Below are 19990 nucleotides of genomic sequence, written 5' to 3' on the forward strand. Positions count from 1 at the left end.
TTCAGGCTGGCTTATGTCTCTACTACTCGTTTTGTCACTGATACTTTATCAGCAATACCAATCAGCGACCGTAGTGTCACTTGAAGCAGGTACTCTACGATTGTGTACTCTTTCGTTACCTGCTTATATCAATTACAGCACTGGTGATCAATGCTTTTTTTCGCCAATTTATGCAAGTTAAGTTTTTTCCCGTGCACCTAATACCTCGAGTCGTTAGTTTAAGCACTGAAGTTGTGCAATCAGTTTTTTTTAGCTTGCTTTGGCAACAGGACAATTTCCAAAGACGTCTGCGCAAACCAGTTGAGTGTTTATTTCTAGGAAAATGCACATATATGTATATGCGCACGGCAAACATGCAGCGCTGCATCGTTCCTTAAAAATAAATGGAATCACATGTCGTGAATCTAACGACTTGAGTATCATCTATGGCATGGCAAGAAGGGCGTCAAAAGTGAGATCTCATAGCAGGAGGTAATGTTGCGTATGATGGCTTGGACATGCTGGTCAAAAACAGAAATAAAACGCCATGTCGTAAACTCACACTAATGAGTACTTACGTGCACACCCAGATTTACTCATGGACCTTGCCACTCATACTCACACATCCTTCGAACTCAAACATCAAATTTTTGTGTCACCTTTGCAATCTCCTGTGATGAGGGTTTATATTTGCTAGACATCCATTCCAACTATTTTTTGCAGAGCTCTTCAAAATCGGGGAAAACTTCTTTTAACTTTTAATTTTTCAGAATGTCCGCCCCATGACGTGTGAAGTCGAGCTTTTCAGCGAATTTTCATTAGCTTTACTTTCACTTCTCTGATTATATCAAACTTACGGCCACATTTATTGCAGCTTCCACGACTGCATCGTCACGTGCTCATGGGTGTGCACCTGCTCCGCGGGATGCGGGCACCGCTCGAAACAACATTGCAACCACACGTGTGTTGAGAGAATAAGAGACAACCTCGATGACAACACCTTAGCGTCAAGATGTGATACGAGCTTTGATATTGTGACTATTTCCCAATGTAAGTAACATGCTCACTTCATGTTCATAAAAAATGCTTACCCGATACCACTTTAAGTTATAGATGTCTATCAAAAAATATCGAACACTTTCACGCCCTTCTATTGCGCACAGACCGGTCCTTATTATATGACAAAAAAGATGCTAGTGAAGAATATGGCTAGTTCCTGTCAATTTAACTTGTCTCTACAATTTTCTGTTTTCCCTCAAAACAGGCAAGGTGAACAAACGTATTAAAAAGCCTTGGGCACAGCCTAGACCTGTTAACATGGAAAATAAAGAAAACAGGTTGTATAATAGCCTTTTACAAACGCTTGATGTGAGTAATCACACTGCATTCAAGAAGTTGCGAAATGCAATAAACAAGGAACTGCGAAAAGCTGAAGCACACTATCACGAAACTATTTTTGATCGGTGCAGAGGACAAATTCAGAAAAAATATTGGCCTCGTATCTACATGTTAATCTTCAAATGTTGTCGAAAAATGATAGTGTTGCATGTGGAGAGAGTGAACAAAACATTTATTTGGTGTTCTGCGCAAGAAAAACGGTGAATGGTATTTGGGAGGCACTGCGTTACAGTGCCTCGAGCATGCAGTGGAGGCGAACGAGTGCATCAAGTCACGTGACACGTGGGACATGAGCGCCATCTGGCAGTTTTCTTGGAAAATGAAGCGCGTGGCTCTAAGATGGGTGTGCGCGCCCGTCTCAGAGGTGATAAGGTGTAGAACACAAGGCGACGGGTAGGGGCCACCACCCTCTCGTCTAAGCAAAGCGTTAGAAACACTCGCGTTTTTGTGCAAGCGTTGCATGGTCAGCACAGCGTGATAAGCGATGTGGTCCTTGAAATTGTTTATGTATGCCTTTTCTAGTAAAAGACGCACACGCAAAATATATACGTGTTGTTAAGGTGCCCCAAACGTGCGCATTTATTGTTTTTCATTTGACAATCGCACAAGTATGAACACTGAAGCTTGACCAACAAGTGTGGGTGCTGCGAATGGGGTCGGCCATTTTAAGTACCCGGTGCCGTTAGGAATGAACAGACAGACACACAGACACACAGACAGACAGACAGACAGACAGACAGCCAGACAGACAGACCAAAGTTTTTACGTTGAAGGCCCCCAAAAAAGACTATCGTCTTTTAAATTTTGAAAAATATGAATGACGCCTTAGTCCCAAAAAATGTAAAACAACTTATTTGTGAAGTCACCATAAATAATGAAAAAGTGACTGGTGCCGCTTGGACAGAATGCTGCAATGATTATTTCGTGATCAAAATGACGTCATCAGATAGTGTTGCCAGTGGCACTGGTGTATTAGAAGTACGCATAGTAGTTTTCTCAAAGGGTCTGATGACACCGAGTTTTTTCGTACTTTTTAAGCCAAAAAAACGGCAAGTCTATTGATGCAGTTGGTGTTCAAATCAAAATAACATATTTTGTATTTGACGTTATCGCAATTCACCTGCAATTGTCTTTATTCTTGTTCTAGAAACTGGCCATTTTCCAAGTGTGATAAAGAAATCCAGGGACTCAGTGATTTTTAAACGTAGCAATCGAATTGTTTTAGGGAACTAAAGGCCAATTTATATTCCGTCTGCTTTTTTCTAAAGGTTTATAAAAGGTGGTTTCTGCCCTAATCACCAGTTTTTTTTAAGAATGACATTCTTTTTAACTGTCAGTACGGGTTCCGCACAGGGAGGTAGACAGCAGTGGCGTTAGTTCAGAAGGCAACAATAACTATTACCATAGACGCGCGTAAACTAATGTTAGAAATATATGTTGACTACAGCAAGGCAATCGATCGAATAAATCATGAAATTTTTCAGAAAGCTAGACCACCATGGTATCCGTGGCTTTTTAAACTTAATGTTTTGGTCGTCCCTTTCTGGGCAGACTCAGTGCGTTGCTGTTGCAAAGTTCTGCTTCTCACATCGTGAAATAAAATGAGTGTACGCCAAAGTAGCGTATCGGGACCAAAACTAATTAATGTTTATGTAATTGATATCGTTCAAATTGTTAGAGATACACCTGTTGTGCTATATGCTGACGATACAAGTTTGTTTGCCTCTGGCCATCAACATGATGATGTGCTACACAAATCTCGCAATGTTCTTTCTAAACTGTTGCCATTGTCTCGTAATAGTGTGGTAAAAATCAACAGCTCAAAATGAAATTCCATATTATTTAGGGCCAGAGAGACACATCCATGTTTCCGTGAAGAATTATTTTTGTATGATGCTCCAATTGAAATTTCGATGAAATACAAATGACTAGGTGTTACGTTTTCAGAAGATATGAATTAGACCGATCACGTTGAAGTAATTGCAATATCACTGTCACCGGTCGCTGGTGTGCTATCTCACTATTGACATTGTTTTTCGGAGAGGGTAAAATTGCAGATATATTACTCCCTACTTTAACTGTATCTTAACTGTTGTGCGCTTGTGTGCGCCGCAACCACAGAAGGCGAAATTCTCACACTTCAACTTACAAAACGCGAGCTTCGACAAACAGCAAATGTACCTATCTTTTATTCCACTGTGCAAATTTTTGAAAAACATAAGATATTCGGTGTGAAAATTCTCTACAAATAACGACTTCTATAATAATTTTGTTTCGGCACCGACAATATCAAATGCTTCTTACAATATACGTCACGGCTTGAATATAAAAATAGTGACTCTCGCATTCTTAGCCACGGCATGTGGTCCGTACTATGCAGGCGCACAAAGCACCTAGTGCAATGTCTGAGGCATAGCCTACCATCGCTACTAGATAAATTGGAAAGAAAAGAACTTTTCTGAATCTTTTGACGCGCAAACGAATTCAAGAATACTTTTGCAAGTACGATTGAAGGGATAAAAACTGTTTTTATAGTTTCGCATCTTTTATGTTTTTAATGTCTTTCTTTCTCAGTGTTTCCATAAGCATTTTATTATCTCATTGAGCGTCGCAACTATGTTTATACTAGTCATTTTTTGTGTGTTAATGCCGATTGTTTTTTATGTATAACAATGCATTACAATTCCTGATTTTAAATGCATTACATTTGTATTATTATAAATATTATGTTTGAAAGTGTTATTCAATATGTTCCTTTTTTTTTCAAATTAAATTGGTGATTTTTTTCCTTTTTCGGGATGTTTACTGAAAACAATTATGTAAGCTAGTTTTATGTTACTGCTGCCGTGTGATGGCCTTCAGGCACATTCAAGTTGTATGATGCTGCTTTTAGCCTGACGGACCCCCAACGTTTTTGTCGCAAAATGAGAACCTTTCCTATTTTGATACCGAAGCTCTGAGAACAAGAATACTTCCTGTAGGCCTCAGACATCCGAGACCATTTAGAGGATGGCGTCCTTCCCGTCATCAAGTGGTCTTTTCCACCACACGTGTGAACCTTCTGGCCTCTGTTCGCAATCATGTATCTACTCTGGTAAGCACGTCGCTAGGGTACAATGGGCTAACACTGGCAGCAAAGCTTCTCTTTTCAACGAGAAGGCTTCTCGGAGCTCACCTCGATACAATATTACGAAGCGGAGATAGACGTTTTCGGATAGCGTGCAATTTCTTTTTTTCCTTTCACTAACATCTAAATAATAACAGTATATACCATTGTATACGTATTTTGGATCACCAGCCTTGGCAGAGGGAGGTGGTTCATGAAAATAGGTGGCGCCAGACAAATTTGAAAAGTGCATAGGACATCTGATTCTTATAGCAAGGTTCACGCTGCTGATATTCCTCTACGTTGGAACACCAGCAGGATAATCTTGTAAAAAGCATAAATTTGTGTAAAATGTGCACGAGCGCACGGGGATTACACGAAAAATTACAAACTTCTTTACAACATGGCTTCAGGAATTAAACGCAGCACTGTTCTGAGTTTTTGTCTTTGTAAAAAGCATCAATATGGAGAGCACTTATTGTTCTTGTACTATTTTTAGGTTAGTTGTCTCCAAAACGTATACCCTTAACTTTCTTCGTTTTCAATGTTTTACCTACATTGTTTTTTTCAGTGTTCTGCTCATGTGGTGGCGACAAAATATTGCACACTTTCCAACTTTTGTGCGATCGACTGTATAGTTATGGCTCTACAACCTATATAGCTAAAAGAACGTTTCATTATGTTTAGCTTGGTTTCCTTCTGTGCGCGGAGCACCTATTGCTTTGGGAAAAACTTTTTTTAGAGAAAAGTTAAAAAAGGTCGTTTTCTCGCGCAATGAAATGATTCAATTGTCCAATTGTACCGGTACGGACGCTTCCTTCATCGTCTCGTGGATATTCTTTTGACTGAGATGCGAAGCATGGCACTTGAATGCGAAGGTGATCAGTGTTAGGCGCATCTACGCTGCACGGCTCATTTCTTGAAAATAATGCTTAAGCATCCTCGAGGCTTCCGCATTGCTTTGAAATAAATTGTTTTGAATCCTGGGGTTTTCAGAATTCTGGTAGAGCCAGAATATAAATCTTTGCATTAATTAGGAACCAAATTGGACCACGTACAGCTGAGACTAATAAATTAAAAAATCCTAATGTCAATTTCTGATTGCATTAGAGAGTGTTTAAGGGTTAAACGAATTTAGGCGAGACAAACAACACAAATTATTGCTCACCTGTTTGACACTCAAAGGTACCAGATGCGCTACGGAGTTCGTAAGCATCGCAAACATAAAATCGATGGCAGAAAGGGTCAATATGGCAATGACAACCTCTCTTCGCATTCTGCTTCTGTTAACTGCACGTAACGCACGAAGCTTATTCCGACCGACGGAGCGTTCAGGGCATAATGGCCACGCTACTATTCTGTTCATTAGGTATCAATGGGAAGAGCATCTATGCTATTGTTTTGACCACATTGTTCCTTTGGATAGGCATTAAGCATTTGTAGAAGTATCATTGTTAAATAAAATGGCTCTACTACTATATGTGTATTCAAAAATCTCAGCACATAACCACCGTTTAGACAATGGAGGAATATGCCATTTGAAAGGGGCTTGGGTTCTTCTGCCGAAGTACTTGCTGCAGCAGCAGCACTGCATTCCTGCGCAAGCACTGACCAATTTAAATATCTGCAAATGCTTGCGTCTTTTTCATACTGAAAACCTCAATGCCAGGCAGTATATATTGACAAACGATTGATCTTGGTCCAGCATTGCGGAATGTCGCCTGCGACATTCTATTGACGTACACAACTCACACTAATTCATTTTTTTTTCGCCATCGACCCTATCTTGTGTTTAGTACATCGGACGGGTGCTAGCTTGCTGTCACCAGTTCGACTATGCGGTGGCGCTAACTGGTATGCATTGGGCCGATGTAAAGGCTTTGGCACCGCTGCCTTGATTCAAAGCAGTCCACAGCGCCTTAATTGTGGTGATCTACCGTGAGTCGAGTAGTGATACCAGGCCCCAGAAACTTTCAAGTTCCAGCAATGAACGTGGTGGGTGAAAAAAATTGACCGCGGCGAGTTTTATCGTTTACACGTATAACGAAACTATAGCACTTCTTTTCAGGAGTCGGATAAGTCATTGTGCATTTTCCCTGTTAAGGGCGCTCACTGCGGCTAAAATTTTTATTTCAGGGTGCACCAAAATACTATTAGAAAGTAGTTACCACGTCATTTTTTATGAAAATTGATAAAAATATTTTTTATTACTTGAAACAATAATACAAGAGTGGTCACTAGGTTCAAGTATTGAGATTATCTTGATGCTCGAAAACCAGCAGCTCATTGGCATCGATTACGTTTCTGTCGGTAATTTTTTTCAGATTGTATCATGGTTAGCCGTGGTACTTTTTATCGATCAGCATTACGAAGGTCCATTTTAATTCCACCCTGCCGCGAAGGTCTAAACGCGAAGGTATGCGGCTCAGCAGGCGCAAAGTGCGCCTGCTGAGCCGCAGGTCGCGGAATCCGATCCCAGCTTCGTATGTTGCATTTTTTATTGAGGCGAAAATGCTGTAGGCCCGTGTGCTCAGAGTTGGGTTCACCTTAAAGAATACCAGGTAGACAAAATTTCCGGAGCCCTCCACTACGGCGTCTCTCAAAATCATATGGTGCTTAAGGGATGTTAAACCCCACATATCAAATCAATGGTTTTGATTCAGCTTTCATATACCAGTGTGAGCTTCTGCGTCAGACTTTACGTGCCGCTATGACGACGTACGACGTGAACGTGTCTAAAGCCTGTGAATCATGTCAGCTTCTGTGCTTCACCAAAGTCCGCCTCCGCAGCTTCCAGCGTGAAAAGTAAACGCCAGAAAATCGCTCGGTGACTGCCAACGAAAAGGAAATAATCATGCACAATGTGGGTGTGCCCACCGGTGAGTGAAAATTCATTGCTTTGCATCAAAAAATGTCTCTTTCTTTTGCAGGCGCTACAGTTTTTGTCAATTCATAGGGCTTTTCGACTTGTACAGCTAATGAGGTGCACACCTTGTGAATGTTTGCGACCATTTATTGCTTTGGCACATTCAGTGAAAATATTTTTCTGCTAGTTTTTGTCACAAAGATCACATCTTCACAGCTTAAATTTTACCTGTTTCTGCTCAATATGAGTCTGCTGCAATATATGCTCATAAATTAAACGCATGGTAGATCCAAGTGAACCTTCAGCATATATGTACGTTTGTACATTTTTCCTAAGTTTACAATCAAGCATATTATATTTGCATAAACCACATAGAACATCCAGTTTGGCAATTATCTAGCTTTATCCTCGGAAGAATGTCACTAAAACAAATTCTTCAGAATTCCATCCACAAGACAAATTCACAAAATAGTAATGTCATGTTCATGCTACTTTTCTAAAATGCAGTGTTCCAATATACGTTTTTCTAAGCTATGCATCGAAAATTCGTCCGTGCTTCTACCAGAGACACCAGGATTTCTCGTTCTCTTCTAACCCAACCGCAGCCTCCAAGGAACTGCTCATAATAATGTTCGCTTGGATGCTTCATCACTGAACCTACCTGAAATCAGCGAAGAATGTGTTATCACTGAATGAGTTATCACTCATGGGCCAAAATCTTCTCAAGGTATGGTTAAAAACGCTGTATTTATTGAACCTATTTTTGTTTATCAACCTATATGTTACCCTCTTCATGACTCAGTAATTTGTTGTTTTTTTACTTCTCAGATAACTGAACAAAAAAAGAGACCAATGATTTCCAAGCTACCCACGTCAAGTCGTGAGAAGTTCAACAGTTGCCGTGGTGACAACCCAATGTGCTAGAAATATACCAGGCCGACAAATTGAAGCCGTATACTCAAAAGAAGTGATAGTGTACGGTATGTTCAAGCTGTACGAAACTGAGTGCCCAGATTGTTGTTTCTTGTTTTATGAATTTCTCATTTTACAGTAAATGTGCAGGCTTCAAACTTCTCGGATAGTATATGATGGGGTGCACACACTTTACTTCAGAATACATGTCAAACTTTGCATGGAGTATCACATATAAATAGGTAACATATGGACCCGAGGTAGTGCATATTTAGCAGGACTTCTTTTCCTCATTGAGTATAGATTTCTGTGATGTTTAAGGGTTTTGCAAGGCTGTGGTAGGTACAGCTCCAGTAGTGCTGAAACAAAGTTGGTGATACCACGTGCACGTTTGGAGTGACCCTGTCGATGTTCTAAAAGATGAAACTGTGCAAGAACTCGTCCCTTCGATAAGCGAAACTTGTCTTGCAGAGGTAGCAACTGCAGAGCCGAACCATATGAAAGTGAAATAACTAGAAGAATAGGAATAGGGTGGATCGCACTCGGCAAACATTCTCATATTATGAATGATATTCTGTCGCTAATCCTCAAGAGAAAGGTACATAGCAGCTGCATTTTGCCGGTAAATGGCATGGAGCAGAAACCTAGAGGCTTACAAAAAGGGTTCAGTTTAAATTGAGGACGAAGCAGAGAGCAATAAAAAGGAAATTGGTAGCTGTAACCTTAAGAGACCATTAGAGAGCAGAGTAGGACAGAGAACAAACTGGGGTTAAAGATATCATAGCTCAGATTAAAAAAGAGAAATGGACATGGGTTGCACAAGTAGCACATAGGCAGGATATCCGCTGGTCATTAAGGGTAACTGGCTAGATTCCCAGTGAAGCATAGGCCCGAAAGTGATACATAAAGTTAGGTGCGCCGATGAGATTAAAATGTTTGTGGGTATAACGTGGCAGCAGGAATCACTAGACCAGTTTGATTGGCGGATCATGGAAGAGGCTTTGGCCCTGCAGTAGATGTAATCAGGCTGATGATGATGATGATACGCCAAATACAACCACCGACATGCACGCAAGCAGTGAGTGTTAATATTGAAACGTATGTCAATATTTCGGCTTGAAAACATGTTTGTTTACATGACAGGGTTAACGCAATCCAAATGAAAAGTATTCAGGAATTTGCGTTTGTTTGCATTGCTTCCACTGTGACTCCATGACCATAATTAGTAGCTTGTCCAAGGGCTCCAGTTCATCATCCGAAATCTGACCTGCTGAAAATGCTGCTGTTTGCTTGTTTTTCACCGCTAGTAAATTTATTTGGGCTTGATTTTGCAAAATATTATGATCAGTCTGGACTGACTTTTGCGAGCAGCTTCGAAAACAAGGGGCTTTCAGTTTGAATTAACCGTTGTGAATACCAGTGTGTTGAAATTATCGAGAGATTTCTCCCAATGGAAATACGCAGGGCTGCGCGCTTTTACTTAACCGAGTTCAAATAACGATCATTTAGTGTAATATTATTTGGTTTATATAAAATACCTTTTATAAAAGCATTTTTATAAAACCATATCGAAGCAATTTAAAATGTATGTGAATTTTTAACAGAACAATGGCTGAGAGCATTCATTAGGTATAATCAAATATGGCCAGTGTTTGCACATGTTTATTATTTTAATGTGTTTTAACAGCTGTTTTCCTTATAATTTTGTGAACTGTGTAGCCGAAAAGACAAGGTTTGTACGATACTCATGTGATGGTTGAGAGTGAGGCAGACAGTTAGGAAGCAGTAAAGAATGTAAATGTGAATTCAGCATCTGCCGTCGTCTATCGTTTGAGCAGTGTGGTGACTATGCACAATTGGCACAAAAAAACTCAATGAAAACCATGAAAACTTTTAGAGTCTTTCAAAAAGTAAGGGCTATTTGGTTCCCAAAAAATAAACTTCCATTAGCAAAAGTTTTTATTAGTGAACTCAGTTTAGAGAAAACCAATTTCATTTTTTTACAGAGTCACTGCTTAGTTCTTAGCACTTTTTATACCGTCGCAGCAGTTTCTTTAGTCAATCTGCATAAAAGATCGCCACCTGGTATTTGAACCTATGGCGAATGGTGATCTTCAGTATCTAACTGTCTTAAAATCATACCCCGAGCCGTTATTTCAACTGAAAGAAGAGAAAATAACAACATGGTGCTGGCTCCGAAGAATGGGGCGTGCAATTACTGTTCCCAACCAAAATATTTGATCTTCCCATTTGTTTTGTCTGTGGTGCAAGGTTGCGCATTGTCATGTAGGAGGACGATTCCGGATGAGAGTTAGGGATGTCATCAACGCTTATCGTAGTTTTTGCTGTGGATAGTGTTCCACAGTATACGTCAGCTGCAACTGTGGTCCATATTTTATGAAATTAAGGAATAAAATTGCCCTTTGTTACTTAAAAAATGGTACCCATCATTTTCTAACTGGAGAAGTTAAGTGCTACAATTTTTTTTGTGAACAGGAGTGGTGGCACCACGGTGTCGTTGCTGCATTTCAATACACTATGAAGTGTCGTAACCTGTGCAACAGTGTGCAAAAACAAATCATCTCTGTCTTATTGGTAGCAGTTCAAAAACGTTCGTCCACCGGACGTCCTTTGGTGTTTGAGGGTGTCAGTGGGCATTTTTAGATCTCAGCTTGTACAAGCTTTGTTATATCTCGGCATATCACCTACAATTGTGCAAATTGTAGTGAAGCCAACAAGAACAATTTTGTTTCACTGTTATCTGTTAGTCGTCAATCTACTGCACTATACAGTCAACCTAAACAGTTTGGTTGGTCTGTATGCTTGGCGTGGTGTTCCACTTTTTGTCGTACACATTTGTGCAGCCATTTCGAAACTCTCACCACCTTGTTCTGACACTTGTTTCAATCCTCACAGTTGGTTTCTGAACCTAGCACAACTCCCTGTAAAATAGAGGAACTAGTCATTCTTATGCACGACAAAATGTAAAATTACAGTGTGCACGTCACAACAGGCGGAAGCAACAATATTCGCCAACATTGTTGTCTGCGTTCCCCGACAAGCAGATCACTATTGAGCCAGAACAATGACTTCGGTACTTTCGCTGAAAAGTAGCAGATTGTGCTTGCTGTGCTTCAGTCTGACGTGTGAATATTGAAAGATCAGGAATTTTCCCTTACTTTATGAATCACCATTGCAGAAATTTTATTATACAGATTTGACTGCAATGATCATTCACTGTCTTATTTTCCAACATTGCTACCGAGACTTCCAGCACTTCTAAGCTGTCTAGTGTTACTATACTTCTGCATATTTTCCTATTTTGTGCGTATATGTCATGTGCAGTGTATTTCGAGTGCTCTCCACTGGTCCATATTTTTTTTAATGAGTGCTTTTGGGAACACCGACACGCTCTTCTATCTTGTGTGTCAGTTTATCAACAGTGGGCGAGCAAAGGCTATGGTAGCTCGCTCTCTGAACTTGTCATCCGTGAACTCTTTCACAAGAAGGTTGACTTGCTGAAATGTTTGACTGAGGCTTTCAGTATTCGCCAACTGTTACTCAATTAAAGTGTCTGTCAATGCAACCTTTTTACTCTTTTGAAACGTAAACTAAGTTTCCCATTCAACATGGTCAGGTAAATGGTGTTTTCGCGGGATGAACGCGCTTACCACGACTGGATGCTGATCTAGTTAGCCGTAAAAAGGTCGGCCACGCAGGCCTGAACACAGCGATAATAAACACAATACTGTCACCTTCTTTTTCTCAAGCTGTGTTGTCGTCCCAAAACACTACGCAATTCTCAGCGCGAACCACGCCTGCAGTCTTTGAGAAGCTTCAGGACCATAGTAGATCATTTCTATAAGATCACGCCCATTCCGCAAACTCTACAGATTATTCTGTAACTACGTCACCGCTAGCGATAACGCTAGAACTTTTAATGGCAAGTGTATAAATGCCGACGCGCTTCGCCGTTTGTCCGTTAATCGACGGCCAACGCTCTGTTCACCGCTATTAGAGCAAGTCTGCTACTAAAACCCGAATTTTCGTTTACCAGGCACATGTTCGTCCAAATAAACAGTTTCATCTGACGATTAAGTGTCCTGCCTTCAGGCACGTCACGACCCCGTGACAATATCGAGAACAATGTTATATACAGGGATACCTAGCACAATAGCGTGGGGTTGTTTCTTTTTATTCAACGTGATGTGCCTCTCGCCAATGTGTTTTCAAATATCATATTGCGGCTCAGGCAAATTCTACTGACTCTGCACTTTTTGAGGTGCATGTGTGGTGAGAAAGACAACGGGCAGCACGGTACCAAGTACTGTGCAATGGGTGTCCAGTGTACTTATCGTTGTCAGGCTGAACTAGACAAGAGACGAAGTTGCAAAATTTCAGCGGGTAATTTTATTAAACTGACAGCTATTACTGTTTTTTTGCACGCATTGTATAGCTCTGTTAGCGACAGTGTTCCTTGTTTAAATGTATATTGCTACATTCACGATTGTCAATAAATAATGTAAGCTTACTTGCTTGGCGGTGTTTTGCGATTTGAGACCTTTCGGTCACCTGGCGACGTGGTGCAAATATTTATAGTAACGTAAGGCTGTCGGGCGCGCGAATACGAGCCCGCAATAGCAGCGAATAAACGCCCATAACATTGCGAGCACGCACCGTGACCGCCTGCACCCGCCCCCATAGCAGCCGTCACAATACCCTAGCCCAAATATGATGATAGTCTTCACAGCGCCATCTCTAGGTCGGATAAGTTAGTTCACAACGCCACCGCTACCCTTATTTTTATTGCATTGTCGAAGGTACAGTTTTTCTTCTCGAAATTGTAGTATATAGGTGTTTTGTGGTGATACCACCATGAGGGCTATTCTACACTTTCTCAAAAGCACTGGACCGCTTACTAAGGTCGAGGAAAATCACTGTGCTAGGAAGGACCATGATAACAAGAAGAAGGCAGGGAGGTTAACCAGGCATATGCCTGGTTTGCTACTATACGTGTGGTACTCTGTAAATACTGCGGAGGGTATCGCAGGAGTAAAAAGGCTAAGTTACCTTTCAGAGTGTTCTTCTACTCTTTCAAAGCATCAGGCAGAGTGAAATTCATTTTCACTCTGTATGAAACAAGAGAGTGCAACAGCTTTCTACTCTTCCTTGTTTTGAGAGAGTGAACTGCCCATATAGTCTTCCGGCATGAGAGAGAAAAACGCAGTCACACTCTTGCTCTTGATTACTTTTAGTTGCGTTGGAACACCGTGAGGCATTAGCACTACCACATAACTACACATATATGCAGTAAAACGTACTGAATTTGTTTTTGAGACGTTAGAGATGCTTAACGAAAAGAAGAGCGTTTCCAGCGCGTGCCAGCGGATTTCAGCGCAGTGGAATGCACTCAGAACTTTTAATATGCACGTTTAGAGCCTTGGATCTGTGTATTGAAATAAGCAAATACTATCTCATTCAATCAGTAACGATCAAACCTCAATGCAAATGGCTATGACATTCTCCTTTTATTATATGCTTGTTTTTTTCGCTACGGCCATCGTACACGGGTGATGGTGCCGTAAGCCTTACGCAGCGTACGGCTAGAGTGAAGCATTGTAGCTTTAGACGTATAATGTGATCAAAAATGACTAAATATATGTCGAAGGGGCCAAATAAAATCTAAACTGTTTAGTGTATACTTCAGATTCACGATGTTTTCTAGGCAGAAATGACTAACCGTTTAGCGATTCAGTGCAAATGACGTTCTTATAATCGGTTGTGCTAATCTTTAATGTACACGTTTTCATCTCACGAAGCACAACACAAGCACAATAAAGACGTTAGCTACAGTCTGGCTGCTTTTGAGAAGCGCGGAGACACTCAAATCTAAGCGTCTAAACAAAGAAAGGCATATAAACAAGAATATACCTGTGACATAAAAAAATAAACTACCATTCATCATCTCTCAGTGTAGCATACTGATTAGCATGTCGGGCTCGCAAGCTGCAGTGTTAGTAGACGTGGAAACTTCAAGTCTCACTCAATTATGCTTTTTTCACAATTTACTGTCTTTTCTTTTTGTTGTGTTACTCGTATTTAACCATCCTTACGATCTTTGCATGAGGAAATCAGTCAAGAACAGTTAAAAATTCCGATTTCGGCCAAAGTTCTATTTTTTTTCGTGAGGTGTACTGCTACTCTTTTGGTGGGGTCATGCTACTCTTCTTCGGGCAGCGTTATGTTAGTCTGTTGAGGGGAAGTGCTTTGACTTGTTATGGGGGAATCACTGAACTCTGCCTCAACAAGAGGTGATTTGCACTGGTAAAAAGAGTAAAATATGGGACAAGAAAGTACTCTCCCAAAGAGAGTGCCGAGCACTCTCTTATGGCATTGAGAGAACGGCAGTAGAGGGGCAGGGCAGTTAGGAGGGGGGGGGGGGCAGAGCACCAAGAGAAGGGCTACTCAACCTGCCACTGGAATGCGCTGCGCTTCCGGATGATAGGTAAGAAGTTGACGACTAGGGAGACCATGCCACTGAAACATTCGAAGCCCCGGCATATTTATTCTGTGGCAGCAGCGAAATGCGCGTGAAATCGGTCAGCCTCGTGTTCTTCATTATCCCAATGCCTAGTATGATTGTGCAATGACCCATTCGGCAGACGTCCAGCTGTAATGGTCGCCGTCCGTACAAAACAGCAATGCCAAACTACACATGGTAGAAACCATTGCCGCCACGCTCACTGGTTAAAGGAAATTCGGAAACTGTGATGTTCAAGGGCAACGTGAATGGTGGTACTCCGCCTACTCCGCTTCAAGTTCAGGCGAGAGCACTACAAATCGTTCCTGGCTGCTCTCGGCACAGCAAAAGCACTCTCGCTCTACCAATGGATGACAGTGCTCTTGCACCTGTTCGACCACTGAAACACGCCGGCTCTGAAGAGAGCACTTTCAGCGTGCTTTTGAGTGTTCCTGCTCTCTCAATGGAATTCGCCATTGGTTTTTAGAGTGTAATGGGAAATGGAAGTATAAAGATACAAGACAGAGAGAAAAGAAAATAGAGACAAAAGTTGTCAGTCAATGGGCTGACGCGTATGCAGCAGTGGTACTACACAAATGTTAAAAGCATCCACATGGCCCGTAGCCCTCAAAAAGTGCAAGAAGGGTTTTATTGCCTCTTGAGCCGACGAAGGACGAGGACTGCTTCATCAGCATCTGCACGGAGAGTGGCTGATCGTCCTATCGTCTCAACACGTCAGAAAGTTTTTGTCTCTGAGAGGCAAATGAAGGGCAACGGCGTAGCAGATGGTCGATGTCTTCTTTGGTGCCGCGGATGTCGCATTCCCGAGTGTCGGTCAATCCAATGAGGTTGTACGTGCTTTTGCGAAGGAAACCCCTAACCAAAGCCGACAAAGAAGCGAAGCTTCACATCGACAAAGTTCGGATGGAAATTGAGGTTGCCGCGGAGTACTTATTTGGTGAAGTCTTGTATGTAATTTTCGTGTTTAATTTTATCAGTAGTATTACTGTAATGTTACGTATTAAGTGTATTGTACTGTTAATGAAGCTCATTGGTCACTGCTCACAAATTCACACCTATTGCTGTATTTTTTTTGTAACTGCCCCATTCATGTCACCATTAGAGGTTTCCCCTCCCCATCAATTTCTCTGAAACTTTGGGACCTCCTCCTGTACTATTCCAACCATGCAACCAAATGTGAAATATGTAATAAACGTGACTTAACTTGACTCACTATGTCTTACGCTTGGAGTGTTCCACTTCAGCGGACACAGACCACGTACCAGGTGAGGAAGCTGCCTTGCAGTGTCTTTACTTGAAAATGAAATTGGAAGGGTGTGCTCTTCTTGGTGAGATGTGCGAGCCGCGTGGTCGGCGGAAACATTTTCACTGATTTCACAATGACCGTGTTGCCACTGCAAATTGTCCTCATGGCCTCTTTTTGTGAAACGGTGAAGACACTTGACAACCTCATCGAAGGACAAACTTATGCTCTGTAAGGCCCGTTTTCAGTCGGAAAACACCGCCCGTTGACTTGGTCTTTAATATTATGTACGCTAGGGTACCACGCAGTGCCGAAAGTTCTGATGCCGTAGACATAGTGATGTGTGACAGCTTGATTCGCAGGGTGATTCCTTTAGCTGGTATCACCGCCGCGCCGCCAGAACTAGACGCTGCGCTTGAACCATAGGCGCTTACGCGCACGTGGTTATTGTAAATTTCGTGCAAGAGGTGCAGGCGCAACTCTGTTAAGGCTGACGTAGGCGAAACTGATTTTTTCTTCATTCCTGGATTTGTAAGACGTGCTTGCGGAAAAGTGGGGGACCGCGGAGGCAATATCAATTTTTTCTGGGGCGTAAAACTTGGCGTAAACGATGCCTGATGCGCACAGAATGTTGCACTAAATTTCGTGCTGGGCCTCTCAGTAGCGAGGCCTGCCAAGCGGTGAGAAGGTTTCTTAGCGTAATGCCCGAAAATGGTCCGCATTGCATCAGTGGTGATGTACGTCAAGATTGAGTAGTGCTGTGCAATGGCAATGATTTCAGCCATTCGTGCTCAGCGGGGTTGACCAAGGCATATTCTAAGGGCCTGGGCTTGAGTGTTTTGAACTGTGCAGGTTTGCTTTGCACGTGGTTATATATCAAAGGCGGGCTGTAACGCAGGAAATCAATAAATATTACTTTGTACTGCTATAACAAAGTGTGGTGCTATCGTCATCTTCTTCTTCTAACTTCATCATCATCATCATCATCATCATCATCATAATTATTTCCTGACCACCGCACCGTGCCTCTAGCACAGCCCATTCTAGTTTGAGCTCCACGAGAACAGTACGAGAAAACACGCCTGGTGTTTCAGATGCTGGAAGACACCGCGGCTCTGCTTCACGCCTGAAATAATGTGCCGAGATCGACACAACTCCATCGGCCGCTTTCGACGTCGTCTCATGTCTCCACTCTCGCTCGCTACAGTGCTGCCCAGGAGAACGCGCCCTTCGACGAGCCACTGGCTGCCATGTTTCAGGTACTCTGCCTGCCAGTGCCACCGTTCCAATTGGCCTACCCCAATATATTAAAACACGCTAGCGAAGATTCGACGAAGAGGAGGAAGAGACTCGACTGGCTCGCGGGCGACGCTGTGGTTCCTTCGCTGAGCTACACCTCTGCATTACCCATCTTGTAAATAAACGCGTTCCATCGTCACAATTGTGGTGGAAGGTGCTGGGTAAGCTAGCTACTACCAAGTGATACTGGAGAGGCACCATCCCCTAACGACGGAACCGCTACACGAGCTTCGCCGCAGCCGTCGACTAGCGGGCTTCGCACCATTACCTCAAGAAATGAGCTCGGACGGAGACAACCAGCAACCAGCCACAAGGACGTCGCCCTACCACTACAGGGAGCCGCGAACCTTCACAGGGAAACTCGGCGATGACGTGGACGAATGGCTAAGCCACTATCAGCGGGTGAGCCAATCGAACGGTTGGAATGCAGCCAGCCAGCTGTCTCACGTGGGGCTCTTCCTCGGTTCCACGGCGCTGGTATGGTTTGAGAACCATGAAGAAACATTGACAACCTGGGACCCGTTTGTGGAGGAAATTAAGAAATGCTTTGGAGACCCAGCAACGAAGAAGAAACGTGCTGAGCAGACGTTGTCGCAGAGCGCTCAAGTCACCGATGAGACATGCAGAACCTACATTGAGGAGATTTTGAAGTTGTGCAAGTCGGTGGATGCCCACATGACGGAAGAAGACAAAGTGGGCCATATACTCAAGGGCATCGCCGATGACGTCTACCAATTCCTCATTGGCAAGCAGAGCCTGGAATGCGTGGCCGACGTGATTAACCACTGTCGAACCTTCGAGGCTCTTAAAACTCGTCGCATCACATCGAAGTTCGGACGTCTGGCCAACGTCACGACTGTTGCCACCGTCGATGTCTGCCAAAATTCTCTACCTGCCGACCTTTCCTCCACCATTCGTCAGATTGTACGGGAGGAACTGCGTCGCCATGTCTCTGTTCCCATGCAAGCTGGAGACCCGCAGTGTGATACACTATCCCCAAGCATCAATGCTGCGAGTTTCGACGAGCGCAGTTACTCCACCCGCAGTCCACGGCTGAGGGCTCCGCCACCAACGGCTACTTACGTCGAGTCGTCTTATGCGCCCCGCAGCAGTTATAGCTACGACAGCCAACCGCCTTCGTTTTTGTCCGAGTGGCAACAGTTCCCTGAGCATCCTCTCCACACCGCAGCATTCAATGTGCCTCGGGAACGCCCCGTGTGCTACCAGTGCGGTGTTCGCGCACATATCGCCCGGTTTTGCCCATCGCGACGTCGTCCACGCACGACGTTTTCTGACCGACCAGCGATGCTTGCATGGCGAAGCCAACAGCCCGATTACGCCTATTGGCCTTCGGATTCAACTGCCCAGCGGCACGGGCACCGGCCGAACATCCGCAGTGACTCGCCTGCCTCTGTGAGGAGCTTGACGCCACCTACTACGCGCCAGCGACGGTCCCCATCTCCCCGTCCCCGGCCGTGGCTTTCCTCTCCGCCACCGGGAAACTAGCCGGCGTGGCCGATGGAGGCGAGGTCGCTGGACGTACCGCTTTGCACACAAGTATGCCTCCATTAGTTCACATGCTTCATAACAAGGTTCATGTATTCATTGACGATGTTCCCACGATGGCTCTAGTAGACACCGGTGCAACAGTTTCTGTAATGAGTTTAGCTTTCAAGGAGAGACTTGGCCGCAAGGTTATGTTTTATTGGGATAAATCTTCTACTTTTCGAGCAGTCAGCGGCACGGCTTTGTGTCCAGTAGGTGTGTGCACTGTGTCTGTTTGTGTTGCTGGTAAAGCGTTCAAGGCAGAATTCGCAGTGCTCGCTCATTCCACGCATGGCGTTATCCTTGGAATTGACTTCTTGCAAGAGTGCCGTGCGACTGTCGACTGCGGGGCAGGCGAGGTTCCGTTGTCCGCCCTCGCCCAGCAGCCTCAGCGTAGCGGAGACGACAACCTCGTTGTAGTTAAAGACGCTATTCTACCGGCATGGTCTACTGCCAGTGTGCCCGTTGCTGCTACGAATGCCGACTCGAGTTTCAGTTCTCCTGATATTGTGATTGAGCCGTTGCCTTTGCCTTGCATGAAGAAAAACATCTTTCTGCCGCGCTGCGTTGTGTCTCTCACCGAGGGAAAAACTAAATAATGGTTAGTTAACTGCTCATCCAAGTCTGTTGTACTACCAGAGGGAATGCGCCTTGCCATGTTTGAAGGGCAGTGCAGTATCAGCATACGAGCTCTCGGCAATGCGGCAAATTCGGACTATGCTGATGTATCCGGCACGGAATACGAATTTTATAAGATGGTTAGCAAGTCTATTCCCTCGCATAAGCGCAAAGTGTTGGTTACACTGCTGGACAGGCACGCTAAAGTATTTGATTTTGCACGGAAGTCGCATAGACCTCAGACGCCCAGCACACGCACTCGTCACAAGATCGACACCAGATCTGCGCACCCCCTCAGACAGAAACCTTATCGAGCTTCCGCGTCAGAGCGCAAGGTAATTTCAGAGCAAGTCAGCGAGATGCTAACCTCTGGCGTGATTCAAGAATCGTCAAGTCCCTGGGCCGCGCCTGTTATCTTGGTCAAGAAAAAAGATGAGTCCTGCAGGTTCTGCGTTGACTATACCGACGTCTCAACTCTATAAC

General features: G+C 43.5%; 1 protein-coding gene across 1 annotated transcript in view; it reads right to left on the reverse strand.

Moving 5' to 3' along the window:
- LOC142771413 (uncharacterized) overlaps positions 1 to 5792 on the reverse strand; it is a 49040-nt gene extending 43248 nt beyond the window's left edge. The window contains exon 1 of the mRNA XM_075872894.1: positions 5652 to 5792. Within this exon, the coding sequence (XP_075729009.1) occupies positions 5652 to 5759 (108 nt within the window). The 5' untranslated portion in view covers positions 5760 to 5792. The remainder of the gene's footprint in view (positions 1 to 5651) is intronic.
- Between the last annotated feature and the right edge of the window lie 14198 nt (positions 5793 to 19990).

The sequence above is a fragment of the Rhipicephalus microplus genome, chromosome 9 (assembly GCF_043290135.1).
Source record: "Rhipicephalus microplus isolate Deutch F79 chromosome 9, USDA_Rmic, whole genome shotgun sequence".
NCBI classification, from domain to species: Eukaryota; Metazoa; Arthropoda; class Arachnida; order Ixodida; family Ixodidae; genus Rhipicephalus; species Rhipicephalus microplus.